An 18,866-nucleotide genomic window follows, 5' to 3' on the forward strand; every position below is an offset into this window, starting at 1 on the left:
AGAGAGGCGGCCCTCCCCGTTCGTGAGTCCCACGCGCATGGCACCACGAGCGCCTTGAGGCCGGAGCAGCGCATCCATAACTCTGCACAAGTCTGCTCGCCGGGCCAGCGGTGCCCTGCACTGACTGCAACAGACAGGTGTGCCCCGACCCCCTGAGCGGGCACGGAGCCTTCCAGAGCCAAACACCGCCACCGAGGCACCTGGAAACACACCCTGGCCTGCAATTTCATACGTGGTCCGCGCCCTATGACTATCAAATGCACGAGCGAGTACAGAGGCTTGTGAGGGGCTTCAGCAACGCGAACAGCCCCCGGGCTCTCCCCTGCGTGGATAACTTACCTTAGGAATCAGTAGACATCTTCGAAACAAACTTTGACCACGAGGGTGGGATGAGTCAACATCCAGAAGCCATTTAAATGTACCAAAGAAACTCAGTAACCTGGATACCAAGTTTGCTTTGCCTAGCGCCTTATTGCAATTGACATGCACTTTATATATTGACACTACACTTATCAATGCCGACCTTAATGATACTCCTTCTGTTGTCCTCGAATGAATGAATTGTTGAGTTGGGCCCACCTTCTTTAGAACCTTTGGCAACCGGTTGGTCACACTCAGATTTTCATACACCGCATTCAACCTACCAAACTGGCACCAGCTGGGTGAGATGGCGCTGCCCACTTACCTGCCTTCGATGATTGACACCAGGCAGACACCTCACCTTCTCCTGTAACCCCCCATGGGAGGGGGCCACGCCTGTCTTGCGTTGGGCAGATGAGTTGTCTTTCAGACTGTTGGCGCCTGAGCTGGTGGTCGCCGGCCATGGATTGGCAGAGGAAGCAGTCAGGGCACCATGGCTGGTGCCAGGGGTGGCGGACGTGGAAGCTGTGGGCCTTACTGTGGATTGTGGCGTCCAGCTGTCCGATGCCCGCGGCGGCTGCCTTGAAGCCAGGGACCCTGCCGGTGGAAACGTAAGCTCTCCGTCTATCCATAGATGTCAAGGCAACCGACGCAACAAATATCCCATTTTTAATCGTTTCGGCTTATGTTTTAATACTGCCGACGAGTCGAGCATGGCGGAATAGTCATGTAGCGCTTGCACAATGGTCCTTTCGCGCGAGGCGCATGGCTTGTTCGATTGCATTTATTTTATTTAGTTATGATCTTACCACAGGCCCGTTTCTTGGCGCTAGCGTAGATTGTAATCAGATGAGAGACGCTGCTCGTCGCCAGAGACATTTTGGGCCTTGTTCCAGTCAGGGGGAGGATGGGTTAATGAGTCCGCAGCCAGAGAGGTGCCTTTATTCCATTTCACATGCAATCTCTGCAACTTATTTTTCTGCGATTTTTCCAATTCCGTTTGTTGTAGTGTACAGAAAGCAGGAAGACTTGGCACGGTGGGCCCCGGGGCCTGCTGTTGCATCACTCCTACGACGCGGTGCTGCCGGCCAGGAGTTCGCTTGCTTTGCGAAGGAGATATGTCGCTGGCTGTGGGTTTATCTGTGTGTGCGTGCATGAGCATTTCATATATGTAAGCGTGGCTAGCTGGGAGAGTCTGTGAGACCATGTGCTCCTGCGTGTGTGCTTTTTAGTGTCAATCATGTCTGCATGTGATGTGTGTGTTTCTTCGATGTGGGTGATGTGCCGCTGTGTTACCGCACCTGTGCTCATGATGGCTGCATGACAGGAGATGCATAGGGACACATCCTGCCTTTGCTTGTAGGCGCATAGACGTATGTCACAGAGGCGCTTGTATTCAAAGCGGCACCATTAATCACCGATTCGGTACTGGCACGACCTCTACATTCGCAAGTGTTGTGGGAGCGCCACAAATTCAGAAAGGGCACCCTTTTACTTGTTTAAAAGGTTTTTATTGTTTTAATAGTTAACATCAGCTGCTGGTTTGTTTCGTTTTTTTCCCTGGGCGTCTGGTGGTGTGTATTGGTCTGTAGACTGGTAGAATGTCAGTTGGTCCGTGTGAGTCCTATGGTGTCTGTTGGTTTGTGGGTGTCTAGTCGTGTCCCCTAGTGTTGAGATGACTTTTGTTGGCCGCTGAGTCTGCCGGTGTCTGCTGGCGTCTGCTAGTGTGTGGGCATGTAATAGCATGACTTCGTCTTTGACTTCTGACAGCTTGGATTGTGTTTTTTCAATGGTTGCTGGTTCTCGGCTTGCTTTTTTGATGTATAACTATTGGCCAATGTGTAAGTCAGTGTATTGATCTTTTGTGTCTGAGCTGCGGTTCCGTTTCTGGGTGTCTGGTCTGTGTTGGTCTTTCATAGTGTGTTGATGATGTTTGCCTTTGTGTTGTTGGGCAGTTTTTTGTCTTGTGTGTGACAATGTCTCTTCATTCTTTGAATACCTGACAGTGAATGTTGTTGTAGGGTGTTTGGCAGTGCCTGGGTGTTATATCACATCTGTTACTAGTTGTGCCTGTCTGTCCATTGGGGTGTAAGTATCTTGGTGTCAGTGAGTGCTTGATGGGTGTCATACATTTTTCATTGGTGTTTGGTTGTCTGATAATGGTTGCTCATCTTCGGTTAATTTTGTAGTTTATGTTTGTTTTTGACTCGAGATGTTGTTTGTTCATGATAAGTTTCTGAATTGAGGTTCACAGTTCCTCCATTGACCCTGGACCTCCACATGATGCGCCCGGCCTAGCTGGCACTGTGGGTGTATTTCAGTTTGATAGGCATCATGGCTGCTGAGGTGTTTGCAAGTCTCTACAAAGAAAGCAGGGGCTTGGAAACATATTTATGATGTGTGCATGCTGTGCCGAGTAGTACACAGTACCTGGATAATGTTGGCTGTGCAGAAAACTGCAACACAACATGTATATTTTTAAGAGCTACACAAAGTCAGCAGTTAAGCAAAAGGGGGTTCACCACTCACCCAGTCCCCCTTGTGCTGAATAGGACTGAACATGTTAATGGCACAACAATGGCTTAGTTTTTCATCTAGCTCAATGCCGAGGGTTACTCTGATGATGAGGAAGAGAACACGATTTGTCCAGAATCACACACTTTGGTCCAGTGAGAAAACAGCTTAGAACTAGGAATCCAAATGTTTTTTTTTTGCCAATTTAAAGTGTATATAGACTTTCTCAATATTGTTTTATGTTAGTCTCTATTATTAACGTCAACTGCATTTCCTGTCTCCCCTGATGTCACTTCCTGACTTCCTCTGAGGTCACTTCCTGATTCAGGGGATGGCAGTTGTTGACAATGCAGACCAGGAAAGTGATTACAGACACGGGGGTTGGAAAAGATGTGTGTGTGGGTGTGCATGTTCTTCTCAAACAGACACTCATTTGACAGGCCAGGCGTCACTGTACTTTTCAATCAAACCGATGAACAATCAGTCACTCTTGTGGAGATTAACCAGGCCTAATACATTGAGGCAGAAAGTCTCCCCACCATCTGAATTTAAACATGGTCGCTAGTAGAGTTTGAAACGATGGACTAGAAGAATTTGTTACTAGTGGAAGGAATTTGTCTGCATGTCTTGAGGTGTCACAATATAAGTAAGGGATGTAAGTCCCTGAGAATCTGGATACATTAGCAAGTGCTTGTTAATGTGTGTGGCTGTTGGTGAGTGTTCTGTGTATGTTCAAATCTTTGTCTGGTGATAGTGTCAGGTCTCTCATGTTTTGATAGTTCTTCGGAGTGAGAAATAATTAGCATATCGGATGACATCACAGCATGGAATGTCGCTGAGTTATTGAGAACAACACAGAAAGTGACCAGTAAAAAGTTAAAGAAAATCAACATATAAAATGAATCGACTAACACTAAGACACCACAAAAGGAGTTTGAAGGGTTATAAAAAGTAATGGAACCTCCCTTTAAATGTCAGGGCCTGCAAGAGGTCTCCCCTGAGATAGGATCCACCCTATAGTCTCTAAAGCTTCAAAGAGCTGCTTTTCACTCAGTAGAACTATGAAAAGAGCTGCGTTTAGCGGGTAATTCTAAGTTGTTCCACAGTGTGTGATATTTAGCCTGTTGTAGATGAAACTGCAGCCTTACTACCAAATGTGTGATTGTCACTCATAATGAGTGAGAACTGCGATTACTTTAGTGTTTCTTCACACATGTATAGGAGAATTCCCAGGAATCTGATGGAAGGCAGGCCTCATCTCCAAAGTTGGGAAGTTGGGATGTTTCAGAGTCTGCCTCCTCCATGCATAACCGGAAGACTAAGTTATAAATGGATGGGACGTGGGTGGGTGGGGGAAAGGAGAAGCTAGACTTCAGTTAAATTGGAATTTAAAAATCCTGCAAGATAGCTAAGCAATTTAAGTGAATTATAAAGTGCAGGGTACTGCAAAGTCGGTCTTGGAGGGTTGGATCCATATCAGATTTTTAGGATAACTATATTTATCTAAATGGGACCATGCTAATAATTCGGAATGGATCTGGTAGTACTGGGTAGGTGGAGGAGAAGAAAGTTGGCCATGTGCGTAGAGCCCCCATGGTTGTGAGTGGGGTGTTCAAGTCCACTTTGCCATTTGTGAAGGGATCTCCCACTGTGTGCAGCTGATGAGCTACCAGAATACGCTGTATGAGCTTCTCCATGAGTCAGTGGTAGTCATGGATTGTTGATGAGAGCTGTGTTTGAACAGTAGCGGCCCGTGGAGGGAGTTCCGTTGAGCGGTAAGGCGGGCGGGGCAGGCTGGGGGGTAGTAAACACCCGAATATGGATGATCGGAGGTAAGTAAACAATGAAATAAATAAAACGAATTAAGTTGCGCGAGCTGCATTGTAAAATGTGATGCAGCGCGCTCAACGAAATTCGCCTCCCCGCCCCGCCTTATCGCCCCACAGAACTCCTTCCACGGGCCGCTACTGTATTTAGGGAGTATAGTAACCCGCCACCCAGGTATCTTTGAAGTCCAGCAGGTCATAGACAGTGTTTGTATGTCTGAAGGCTCGCGTGGGAGTCACAGGGGCAGGATCGAGGACAGGGGAAGTTGGTCTACCTGTTCTTGTTCTGGTTTCAAGTAGGGGAGCCTAGCGTCTTGAGGATACCAGGTATAAGAAAAATGACATTGCGCCACTAAATAGTATAATTGAAAATCCGGGACACCGAAACTGCCTCGGTCATATGGGAAGGCCAGCGTCTCCTATTTGATTCTGGGACGTCGGCCCGACCATATGAGGCGTGCCAGGAAACTGCGCAGGGTGGCGAAGAAGTTATTGGTTAGTGCAATCTGTATGTTTAGAAATAGGTAAAAGAAGTGCAGGATTACTACCATTTTGATTTTGGCAATCCGCCCTGCAGTGGACAAAGGTAATTTGGTCCATCTGGATAGTGGGTTTGTCGATGGTAGGGCCATAGTTCTGATGCATCACTTCCTCCGTCTGCCTGTGTAGGATGATACCTAGGTACTTGGGAGAATCCGAACACCAATGGCGGGGGTACTCCAGAACACAGGGAACGGTAGCATCTGTGAGTGGGAAAGTTCTGATTTGCTCCAGTTTAAAGAAAGGCCAGAAAGGTGCCCATAGCAGATTATTTCTCATATGATGGAAGGGAGGTGCGTGGGAGGATATCGGACAAATAGTAAGATGTCATCCGCATATATTGATGCCAGGAATGGGCCCCTATGAAATCGTAATCCTCTTCGTAGGTGGCATTCCTTGAAGTGCTGGATCAGGGGGCCATGGCGATGATAAAAAGCAAGGGGCATCCTTGGCGAGTGCCCCTGATCACAAAAATATAAGTTCTTATGGTATGTGATGTTAGTGCTCTCTGAAGAGAGGGGATTTCAGATCCTTTTTGATTTGGAGGAGAGTAGAAGTAATTTGATGTTGATGGGGAAGGTTGTTTCAGATCCTGTAAGTATAGACGGAGAATGCCTGCTTTCTGGTCTTTTCCGTCTTGCATTTCTTCATCTACAGTCTAGTTATCTCCTGGCACTGGGTCCGTCACCTCCTGCCCGAGGCAGTTATTTTCTAAGCTAGGTATGCAGGACAGGTGTTGCTGATGCCCTTCTAGGTGATACAACTGGTCTTGAAGGTAAGGGAAACTTACAGGGGGAGACACTGTTATTGTTTCAGTGTTGGGGTGATGTGATCAAACTGCTTCAGATCTTTGATGAGATGTACTGAAGCATGTGGGATGCTTCTGAAGGGTGTCAAAGTGGTTTCAGGGATGCAGCTGCATAGCACATTTCCTCTGTCTTGGTAACAGAGGTCCGAGGTTTGTGCTGTCACCCTGAAGTTGTTTTCTGGTAGATGTCTTATTCTATTAGGGAGAGCAGCTATCAAATTGCCATGGCTTTCTTTTTGATGTGTCCTTTGATTGTGAGATCTGCGTTGATGGTGAGTTATAGTCCAGATGCCACTGACAACTGTTTTTATACTATGGGGCAGATTTACAACTTTTGGCGCATCCCTGCAAATCAGCAGGGATGGGCCAAGAAAGATGCGTCACGCAAAACTTCCTGTGCGCCACCATGGATGCGCCGCATTTACATTGCGGCGTGCCGTGGCGCACGGATACGTAGATGTGTGATGTGGCTGCTGGCGTAAGGTTGGTGCAGTGCAAGAGTCGCGTCGCGGGCGCGATGCAACTCCAGCACTGTTCCAACCCGGCCTATCTCCAACATGCTGCATCACGCCTTACGCCTGCTTCAAGCAGGTGCAAGGTTTTGACGCAGCAGCGTCAGAAAAGTGACTAAGTCACTGCGTCACTTTTCCGAGGCTTTCCTCCGACGGAACGCCAACACTGCGATGGAACTCCCACATAAAACCTGACGCAGGTTTCATGTGGCGCAGTGCTTTACAACGTGACGCATCTGCCTAGATGCGTCACGTTGTAAATAAGTCGCAACGTGGCGCATGGTTTACCCCGCAGCTGCGTCACAAAAGTAATGCAACGACGGCGTTAAAGTGTCGTAAGGGGCTTGTAAATCTGCCCCAATGAGTCTAGCTTAAAGCAATGGCACACTGTGTATTGAAGCATCATGGTGCAGGAATTGGAGGTAAGGTGACTGAAGATCATATATCTAATTTGGCGGGGTAAGAGGTTGATGGTAGCCATTTTAGGTTGGTGTATTTTTCTTCCATTCAGAAAAGTTGCCCTCAAAACAAACCTCAATGGAGAATTTACGGCACACAAAACAGCACACAACAGAATGTAGACATGCACCTCTTTAGGAATGTATCAGTATATGTTTTCCACTGTTTCTGTATTCTCAGGACACTCCTTCTTAGGTCTCACCGTCTTGTTGATAATCTGTTGAGAACAATCTTGTCTATCTGCTCCCTGCTCTTGCTTCGATGCCCAGATTGGATCGCTTGTATCCTTCCACTGCTGCCATCAGATCTTCCATTGCAATGCATCAGAGGGACTATTTTATGTCTCTCTACATTTCGCCCTGCTCACTCATCATTCTCCTCCTTACCTGTTCTTGATTAAAAAATCTCTGCCAGAGCTCCCGCTTGCCCCCACAGCACCCCTTTGTCACCTCCACCAGCATTGCTCCATTGCCCGCTACTCTTTCGGTCAATAGCCATTTAAAATGGTTTTCTAACCATTCCAAGATGACAGACTGTGAGGGTGCACGGCAACAAGCAAAAAATGTTTATTATACTTCAATAAAATATACTTAGGTGGCTGCCAGATATGCATACGAATACACAGCAGCCATTTTCAAATGTTTTTCTTAAAACAATAGAAAGCATATTCAAATATGACGGTCGCAGAAGTGTACATATCTGCAGTGGCCATTTTGAATGTTTGTTTTTATGCTTTAAGAAAATAATTTAAAAAATGGTCACCAAGGGTGAAAGTGCATCTACAGTGGCCAAACTGTTTTAAAAGAGCGTTGCCAAAGCCAACAGATTTCACAGGCAATGCATGTCTCCCTCGGTTCTAACATCTCGTCTGAGGGAGATAGGGGTAGAGGGCGTGGCTTTGAGCTTGCTGGCCTCTTTCCTGAATCAGAGGGAGCAGAGGGTTAAGCTGGGAGACTTTTTATCTCCTCCCACACCTGTGCAATGTGGGGTCCCTCAAGGGTCGACATTAAGTCTGACCCTGTTCAACATCTATGTGGCCCCACTTGCCAGGTTGGTGAGATCGTATGGGATGGATGTAGTCTCCTATGCTGATGATACACAGATCTTGGTGTCCCTCTCTCGCTCAGTGCACGCTCCCATTCATCAAAAAACACAGAAGATACAGTAGGTCTAATACGCTATCATAATAGGAGATCCTTATTATGGAAATTCAGAGTAGTAGATACCAAATGCTTATCTATGAAAAACACAAGAGAGCAATCTAAACAGTCTCAAATCGTGAGTGAAGAAACCCATCAGCACACCGATTGGGGGAGCCTCATCATCTGGGTTTTGTAACTGCGAATGGTGCCCATAAAACAACACCTCAATTGATTCAATGAGGGTTGTAAAGTGTGGATCATCAAACGCACAAGACACAAGCCATCACACAGAAGCTGGGTGTTATGAAGAGCTGATAGGAAAAATTGCAGTGCCCAAACAATAATGTGAAAAAGTTAAAAATACCTGTCGTGATGACTAAAGAGCAATTTTATTAGGGGTGACCATCAGGACGGTATGTTTAAAAGCAGAGTGGGTATAGTATTTGAAAAAATATTACTAACCATCAAGGATGTAAAGTGGTCAACATGTTTCAGCCCTTACGGGCTTTCGTCAGGACCTATGGAGTTCACTACTGCAATTTGTGAAAACAAAAAGGGGACCTACCAATGGTACGGTCGCTTCAATCCAAGAGCTCTCCCATAAATGTAGGGAGGAAAGGCCTCACCTCTCCTGGCACTCGCTCAGGAAGAAAGAGGCCACGCTCTGTCCGTCGTTACCTCGGTCGTGTCACGCTCCCATTCATAACTTTAGAAGCTGTATGGAGGCGGTTGCTGAGTGGATGATTAACAATTCACTCAAACTGAATGGGGAGAAGACCGAAGTTCTGGTCTTTGGTGGAAACACCAACATCTGGACGGCCGAATGGTGGCCTCCTTCGTTGGGAGTCTGCCCTACACCTACAGATTCTGCTAAGAATCTGGGAGTAATTTTTGACCTGGCTCTCTCAATGGCACAGCAGGTCAATAGAACAGTCCCTACCTGTTGGGGCATTATTAAAATTCTTCGCAAAATTAAGCATTACTTGTCCCCGCAGGCTCGCAAGCAAGTCGTCGTTGCATTGCTGGCTTCGCGACTTGACTATTGTAATGCTCTTTATGCTGGTGCTAACAAAGGTCTTATGCAGCGCCTACAGACAGTCCAGAACGCGGCCGCCAAATTCGTACTGGATGCTCCTAGACTATCTTCCTCCACGGCTGCCAGGAAAACCTTACACTGGCTCCCCATTGAGTCTAGGATTGCCTTTAAGACTCTTTGTGTGACCTATGGGGCGCTTACCGGTAATGGGGCGGAGGGCGTGAGGAAACTGCTGCATCCATATGTACCGGAGAGAGCTCTCCGTTCCTCAACCAAGAGTCTGCTGGTGGTCCCCCGCGTTCGTAGAACCAAATGGGGTGGGAAGGCGTTTTCAACAGTAGCCCCCAAACTGTGGAACAGCCTTCCTCTCGAAATTAAATCCCGACCGTCAGTCCAGAACTTTCGGAAAACCCTAAAAACTTGGCTATTCTCCAAGGCGTATCCGTAGTGCTGGTTAACTGGTTATTTTGATCTCTTTTTTAGGCGCCTTGATGCCTCCGGGCTTAGTAGCGCAATATAAGACTCCTTTCATTTCATTTCTTTCATTTCATTTCATTCATATAGGCTTTGCCATTGCTTGTTTTCCTGGAAAGTAGTTGAATATCTACTGTCAGCTCAGCAATTGCAAATGCTTTTATAATTGGAAAATGGCCAGAATATACTAACCAATCTGAATAATTCGAGGTGAAAAATTACAATTTAAGGTGCAAATACTCTGGGTAATTATCAGTCTGATTTCCCACTTGTCAATAAGATGCGGAAACAACATTGCAGATCCTGCTTTGCCAGGTGTGTGCACAGCACCAATAACTTCAAGGGCTTTTGACATTTCTGCACTCAGGCAACATTTTGCTCGATGAGGTTGGTGTGATAGAGCCACCGTGAAAATCCTAAAATGTGTCATGAATCATAAGTGTTGGATACTGCTGACCTGAAGACTATGATGGGAATACCTCTGAACGGCTTTGGTGGGTTAGATCTTTCCTATCAACACAGGAAACAAGGTGCAGATGGTAGGCCATACAACATTAAGTGAGCTCACACCAGAACACGCTCTATTGTTTTGTTATATTCTATTATTTATATGCATAGTGCACATAGAAATTGAAATCACTTTGCAGCTGTTCTTCAGAAGTTCACAACCTCCATGAGGTCAATGGAAGAGACTAGAGCAAGTAGTTTTTGAAGCCAGATGGAAAGTCATGAGCAATGGCATTTTGATATGAAATTGAACCGTCACATCTGACACCTGAGAGGGCTGTGAGGGAAAAGGTACAGCGGAAACACATGAAATGGCGCAGGGCAGTATTGTTGCACACGTTTGAAGACGGCTGAAAGTCCACAAGTAGTGTCAGTGTCCATTGCAGCTCATTGATTTTATCCTTACGATTGCACGGCCAGATAGAGAATCCTTGAAGTGAGAACACAGGACATTAGGGGCTGTCAGAGGCATTTGAATGGAAGAAGAGCAGCTCATGGGATGGAAGCATGTTCTCAAAAAGGCATTGTGCAGGATGTCAGCTTTTGGCGGAAGCAGCCAAGCCATAGCCAAGGTTGAAGACATTTTCGAAAGTTATATTTGAGTCTCAGGAAAGAAGATAAGAGTTTCAGAGTTGAACCTTACACATGCAAGGATCTTATTTTCAGTGGCTGAGCTTACCTGTCTTAATGGGGTATATTGGGCGAAACCACGGGGAGTCTTGTGGACAATGGGCCAGATCTTAAATTGAGGTCTTTATTTTACCATGAGCTGTTGGATTGTCTTGAGGGGAGACATAATTAGTCTCATTAATGAAAAGTGTTGCATCGCTGGGGAAAACCAGTGACGCAACACTTTCAGTGCACCCTCCTTGTGACACCATGTATACGCGGTATTTACCGTACGGCACTCCAGGATGCAAGGATTTACAGATAAGTCAGTATACCTGATGCACCTGTAGGTGCAAAACTGGCGCTTTGCTGGAGTGTGTTTGAAAACAGATGCAACTCCAGCAATGTGCCCTTTCACATGGGACAAGCATCATTTGAAAGGGCCTGTATCACTCTTATGCCTGCTGTGAGGCAGGCCTTAGGACTTGAGGCAGTGGCGTCCTAGAAGTGGCGTAGTGAAATCTGATTGATTTCACTGTGTCACTTCTACAACCCATTTTTGCGGGCGAACGTGCACCCTGCATACATTATACCTGACTCAGGTAGAATGTAAAGCAGAGGTTTACAAAGTGGCGCATCTGCTTAGATGCGTCACTTTGTAAATATGTTGCAGTGTGGTGCATATTTTACACCGCCGGTGCATCACAAAAAGTGACGCACCAGCGGAACAAGGTGCTCATAAATAAGCCCCAATGTATTCATTTTGCCTAAAGAAAAAGATGAGGTGAATGATTGATTTTGAACCCTCTGTAGCATAACAAATGTGGACTTAGGACGGTTAGTGTACAGGCGATTGTGAAATTACTCTTGCCACCTCAGATTAGACCCAGTCATGTGCAAATCAGTCTTGACCCTGCTCCAGTAGGAACAGTCCGGCCCAAACTGCCATTTCAGGTACTCCCTAACCTGGCACACAATCAACCCATGACTGGTTTCACTCTAGTTGGGGCTCATCTTTCGGGTTCAGCTTGGTTTCAGGGGTTGCTTGTCGTCCCTTCTGGATCGTGCCTTGTCTGGCAGTTCAGAATCGACTGTTACCGTAAGGAGCAGGATCTGTACTGATCTGTACAAGGCGACATTCGTCTATAGTGGCATGGTGGGCAAAAAACAATCAACTTTCATGTGGTCAGAGCAATTGCCAATGACTGAGATTAATTCAAGCATTTCATCCATCACCTTGTTGTTATTGCTGTTGATGCCCTGATGCTGTTGCAGTACCACAGGTATGCCCAGACATGGGTCCTGTGATTACTGTGCTATAGGACTCAAGCTATACCTCGCTGATGAGCCCTACATAGGCAAATATGTCAGGTCTAACAGTTTCCTACCTGTGTGATTTGTTGAATCCTATTTGCATCTTATCTATACTCAGCTGAGTTGTTCAATGTTATTCATATCATTGTCTACCACTATATTAAGTAATGGTTATCTGGTAATATTTGATCTCGAGTCCTTGGCTTTTTTCTTGGCTTGTCTTTCAATGAATTAATAAGATACACTCAAGATCAGGACAATTTGGGTTTCCAGCCCCCTGTGTGGAGAGTACTTACACGTCAGGCCTGAGTAGTTATGCTATCTAGATTTTGGCTATGTATTTTGTCGCTTGCAGTAATTAAGCTAAACCAATACAATAAAATAATAAAATAAATAAAACCAGTCATAAGGAAATAACAATAATGATACCAAAACACACAAGGCTCACAGCTAAAAACTGAATCCAACCACCTCTGACCAAGGAAACACCTCCACAGTTATTGTTTCAAAGGCGTCGTCATCTGAATACTTCTTCCAGGGTCCTTGATTGTAGGGTGTGGTGCCCTCTTCATCCAACTGGATTGCTGGCCTCATCCTTACCGTCCTGTGCCCATGGTAATTATGGGATCAGTGGAAACACTCTTAACTGAAAATGCGGAATTACCAAAGGAATTGGACCTAGTATTACCGATTCACACAGGAATTTCTCATTTGTTAGGTGAGTGGTCCGTAAGGGTCCAACTCACAGTAGGCCTGATTTTTCCCACCCCCGGAATTACCAGTATCCCTGGTATCGGTAACACCACGCTGGGGGAAATTTGGCCTATTTAGTGGGTCACTTATAATGAGGGCCTGTATGAGCTGCTTACACACGGCCCAAGGCAATTTAAGATTTCTGACTGTTAAACTCATGAACCATTGTCTTTTGGACTCTTTCACAGTGATTGTGAAACACACCCCTGCTCCTCTCCTGCTGCTGCCCCCTGCCAGAAGATCTATTCTATTACAAGCAACTTAGATCCCCCTGTGGCCTGTTCAGGGTGGTCCTTTCATAACCCTCGTGCTGCCAACTGTAATAAATAGTGTCAACATGGCGCCACTCCTAAACAGTACTATCCAAACAGTGTCAGGTCTGACAAAACAGCAGATCACACACAGATGTACTAAAACGAGCTCTCTTTATTTCTGCCCCTTAACTATGCAACAAAAATACATCTTAATAGTTAGAGAAGTATTTTAATCTCAAGGAAAGTGTCTGATGCTCACTGGCGTCGCAAGCATTCCGTAGAATGCATGCAAGACAAATGGACTCCCTTCCAGTGCGAGTGAATAGTAAAAGACTGCCATGACTGGTTTCATTTGGGCCCCTCACAGCTCTCAGCCCCGGTGCCACTTCACCTGATACACCATCGATCCACCCTCTAATCCCCAAGGTGCACATTGGAGCCATAAAATTCTAATCTTACGTTGCTGATGAAAATATCTCCATTTATGACTGTCAGCAAAGCACAAAATCATTCCTAGCAGACACAAATGGATTTTCTACTGCATATTCCACATCTATGAGTGTGGCGAAATCTGCACCTCCTCCTGAAGAAACCCTCTGCAGACCAGACGGAACTCAAGATCTTCTGGCCCATCTCCCTGCTTCCATTTGCAGCCAAGTTCATCAAAAAGGCCATTAACACCCACTATCAAACTTCACCGAAGTCAACTGCGACCTGGACAACTCCCAATCCGGATTCTGCAGCAACCACAACACTGAGACTGCCCTACTCGCTGCCACCGATGACATCTTCTCCCTCCGTGACCAGGGCCAACCAGCAGCCCTCATCCTCCTGGACCTCTCAGCTGCCATCGACACAGTCTCCCACCACACACTAGCCACCAGACTCCACAGCACCGGCATCTTCGAAAAAGCCCTGGACTGGGTATGCTTATTTCTCACAGGCAGAACTCAGAGTCAGACTCCCGCCCTACCTCTCAGAACCTACAGAGACCAGAAGTGAAGTGCCTCAGGGATCCTCCCTCAGTCCCACCCTCTTCAACATCTGCATGGCCCCCCTCACAAGCATTGTCAGAAATCTCGGGCTCAACATCGTCTCCTACGCCGACGACACCCAGCTCATCCTCTCCTTCACCAAAGAATCCAACATCACCAGGCACAACTTCCAAGAAGAGATGAAAGCTGTTGCCACCTGGATGAAGAAGAGCTGCCTGAAACTCAACTCAGAGAAAGCAGAAGTCCTCATCCTCGGATCCACCCCCTCCGCATGGGATGAAACCTGCTGGCCCCCCGCTCTCGGAACCCTCCCACCCCGACAGACCACACACGAAACCTCGGCATCATACTTGACTCATCACTCATGATGAACCACCAGATCAATGCCATAACCTCAACCTGCTTCAACACCCTCCGTATACTTTGAAAAACTTTCAAATGGATCCCATCCTAATCCAGAAAAACAGTCACATACGCCCTCATCACTAGCAGATTAGACTACTGCGATGCCCTCTATTTCGGAGTCAACAAGGAACTCCCCCGCAAGCTCCAGACCGTCGAGAACGCCGCAGCCAGACTGATCCTAGACATCCCCCATCACAACCACTTCACCCAACTCCCCCCGATCTCCACTGGCTCCCCATCAAAAGAAGAATAACGTTCAAGCTCCTCACCCACGCATACAAGGTGCTCCACAACATCGGACCAGCATACCTAAACAACCCCCTCTTCTTCCACACACCCAAGATACACCTCCAATCAGCTGACCTCATTCTGGCCACCATCCCATGCATCTAAAAGACCAGAACTGGAGGAAAGTCCTTTTCCTACCTCGCATCCAAGGCCTGGAACGACCTCCCCCACCACCTCTGGCAAGCGCCTATACTGCCCCGGTTCAGGAAGGACCTCAAGATCTGGCTCTTCGGATGACCCCAGCACTCAACGGAGCTGGCCCCCCCAGTGCCTTGAGACTCTCGTGGTTGAGTAGCTGCACTTCACAATTCCCTGGTTTATTGATTTGTAAATCCTACTCAAGGGGTGGGAAGTGGGTGTTACAAGTCATGGTTTGCCTTGTAAATTTGTGAATGCCTCCATATGCATACATTCCAATCGAATCCCTTCCCATACTGGAAATATTTGAAAATGTACTTCTCTTTCATTATGGGAAGGGTAATGGATCACACCACATTTAATTGGGACACTAGTAAAAGACCTTCTACATGGGGGGAATGTTTCTTTTTCCTGCAGAGAAACTATGTTTTAAAATGTACTTTGGCGCAGCGGCCTCCATTCCCACTGTGCTCAAACTATGCTATGCAGATTTCCACAGAGGAAATAGGAGCCTGTGGCATATGTCATATAGCACTTCCAGTAGTACGTCTTCCATTATGGAAGGGGAGTAGATCACACCACATATAGGGCCAGATGTAGGTGGCCAATTACCGGTCGGTAACGGCCGAATTTGGCCGTTACCGACCGGTATTTGGATTTTGAGATGTAGGGCATGCATTTACAGAATCGGTATTTTACCGATTCTGTATTTCGGTAAAATGACCGAATCGGTAAATACAGACTCGGTAAAATACCGATTCTGTAAATGCAGATGTAGCTGGCACATGTCAGAGTGCCACAGGGCTTTAAGAATCGGTATTTTACCACCCAATCCAATTGGGTGGTAAAATACCGAATCCAGGTGTGCATGCACATGTGTGCATGCACACCTGTGCCATGTGACACACCTTAGGGCATGTCTGTGTGCCACATGGCGCACATGCCTATTTTTGGGGTGCCAGAGGGTGTCAAAGTGACACCCCCTGCACCCTTGCTAAAATCGGTATTTACTGATTCTGTAATTACAGAACCGGTATTGCCCATTGATTCCTATGGGCTGCAAGGCCCATAGGAATCAATGGGCAATACCGAATCGGTATTTACAGAATCGGTAAATACCGAATCTTAACGATTCGGTATTTACCGAATCTGAAATACCTACATCTCCCCCCCTCTATTTGACCACCTCTTAAATACTGATTTGGTATGAATCGGTATTTAAGAGGTGGTAAATTAAAATTACCTACATCTGGCCCATAGTAAGGATACTAGGTATGGACTTTATCCATGGTGGAAACATGTTTTTTTTTCTGAAAAGAAAATATTTGTATAAGTGCTTTTGCACTTCCCCTTGTGCACAAATCTATGTTGTGCAGATTTCTGCAGAGGCAATAGGAGCCCTTGGGATATGTCATATGCTACTCCCAGTAGTACGCTTCGAAACCCGCACCTGGTGCCACTTTCCAGGTGTTCTACTGGGATTATTTGTGTATTGAAGAAAAACATAAAAGTACATTTAGACAAACATGTAAATCATTGCGTGTCCTCTTTATTGGTTTGGTTTTTGTTAATCGGACCCTTAATATATCATGTTTTTGGCGTTGTAGTTTATCCTTCCTTGGATTATGCTGTCTTTTCAACCTTAGTCTAACCCTTAAAGAAACGTTATGCCCTGGAGAAGAATGTTCCTAAAATAAAAGTAAACTGTGGAGTCTTGGACTCAAAACTGATCATGCACACAAAATGCCACAAGTTGTGCCTGGCCCTGGTGTTGCCATCAACAATACTCCAGACGTCCTCCAATTCACTAAATTACTCAATATCCCTGATTTATCCATTTCCAAAAGATCTCTCCAATGCACATGAGGCAGAGGGAATGTTGGCATTGTATTTCCTTGCCTCCAAAATGGAAAGCATAAGGCAGATCAAACAATTCGTATCACAGGTACTGTGTAGCTGTATGGACTCTCAAAAGCCAGCAAAACGTAGTGGCAAGAAATCAACAATGTGACTGGACGAATCATAGACCTTACTTAGGGCCAGATGTAGGTAGGCATTTACCGGTCGGTAACGGCCGAATTCGGCCGTTACCGACCGGTAAATGCAATTTGAGATGTAGGGCCCTGTATTTTACAGACTCGGTAAATTTACCGATTATGTAAAATACCGAGTCGGTATTTTTACGGAATCGGGAAAATTGATATGTAGGTGGGACTCTTCTGAGTCCCACAAGCATTAAAAAATCGGTATTTTACCATCAAATACTATTTGATGGTAAAATACCGATTCTGGTGTGCTTGCACATGTGTGCATGCACACCTATGCCATATGACAGGCAGACCTGCCCTTAGGGCAGGTATGCCTGCCACATGGCACCCAAGCCTCTTTTGGGGGTGCCAGAGGGTGTCAAAGTGACACCCCCTGCACCCTTGTGTCAATCGGTATTTACCGATGCGGTAAATACCGACCGGTAAATGCCCAATCATTCCTATGGGCTTCAAAGCCCATAGGAATGAATGGGCATTTACCGGTCGGTATTTACCGCATCGGTAAATACCGATTGTTTCCGAATCGGTAAATGCACATCTGTATTTACCTACATCTCGGTACTTTTATTTTACCACTTCTTAAATACCGAGTCGGTATGATGCGGTATTTAAGAGGTGGTAAAATAAAATTTACCTACATCTGGCCCTTAGTGAGAAAGCATCAAAGAGGCTGCGATTTTTTAAGGTCCTGGGTTTTCTATTCACGACTTGATGCATTCTGAGTATGGCAGTCACGGTTGACACCAATTGAACTGAAATACCTGAAAACAATGATTTGTAAAGGAAGATCGCAGGAATGGAGCTCAACTTCCTTGCAGCCAGGAAGCACTTTGCTGCTGTAAGTTTTCAAGCGTCAACAAATTGTGAGTAAAGGTATATAGTAAACAAAAGTATGTGCCGCAAGCATTGAAACTGAAGAAGAGTAGCTCAAGAAGACATTCCTCATGAAGGCTTGTCCATCACTCAGACCCTGAGCCGTCATTCACAAGGGATCTGACCCCAGAATGAATCCATAAGCACAATCTGTGGGTGTGCACACCCCGCTCTGAAAGCTCAGAATAATGTAACCTTAGATGTTGGGCTACTTTGACTTTGTCACCCAAGTGCAGGTAGAGCAAAAAATGTTTATCCAGCTCAAATGTGTCGACGTAGCAATGGTGATGGCCAAATGCAGGATAGTGTTGACCTGGAAATCATCTGGGCCTCATCGAACCCAACATGGAGAGCAGATGTAGCTAAATGGGCAGCAGCAGAAATAGCGGCTCAGGGCTCTAGAGCTACAAGAACATCCGGACTCTCCTGCTAGTAACATGGGAGGCAGCATTAGCGCTTTTTACCCAAACAATGCTGCCTAAAGCCCCCTTGGGGGCTTGTTGGGACCCAACAGGGCAGCACAGCGGAGTGGGAAGGGTTTTACCCAACTTTGGATTACCTAAAGCCCCCATGGAGATATTTCCTATCTCCAGAGTAGAGGAAACTAAAGGAGCAGTGATAAAGTTTAAGATGGCGTGGTGGAAACTGGAGTTATCCCCGAGATATCAGTCCGAAAAAAGAGTTAAAAAACAAACTTTCAGTTAGGGTAGGGAAAGACGGAACCAATAAATGGAGCTTGATGTGAAAAGAGTCAATTGAGGCCAGTGGAAAAGTTAACTATGGTCATCATGCCTACTACTGTGTATAAAGTAATGTGATTATGCATCGGGTGTCACCGTTTGATTCTCACTAGATCCGAGACACAATTTGTGTGGAGATCCTTGAAATCTATGTTCAAAATAAAGCTCAATAAAATATGTTTTTGAAAAAACAAGCACAAATGCATCGGTGGTTGGCAATCACCACCTTTGAGAAATAGTCGCCTATATTGGGGACTCCTGGACATTAAAC

At 46.0% G+C, this 18,866-nt stretch overlaps 1 protein-coding gene across 1 annotated transcript in view; it reads left to right on the plus strand.

The window, feature by feature from the left end:
- The first annotated feature begins 420 nt into the window (after positions 1–420).
- CACNA2D4 (calcium voltage-gated channel auxiliary subunit alpha2delta 4) overlaps positions 421–18,866 on the plus strand; it is a 924,019-nt gene continuing 905,573 nt past the window's right edge. Inside the window, exon 1 of the mRNA XM_078673672.1 lies at positions 421–971. Within this exon, the coding sequence (XP_078529798.1) occupies positions 775–971 (197 nt within the window). The 5' untranslated portion in view covers positions 421–774. The remainder of the gene's footprint in view (positions 972–18,866) is intronic.

This window comes from Lissotriton helveticus, chromosome 1_1 (genome assembly GCF_964261635.1).
Source record: "Lissotriton helveticus chromosome 1_1, aLisHel1.1, whole genome shotgun sequence".
Classification (NCBI taxonomy): domain Eukaryota; kingdom Metazoa; phylum Chordata; class Amphibia; order Caudata; family Salamandridae; genus Lissotriton; species Lissotriton helveticus.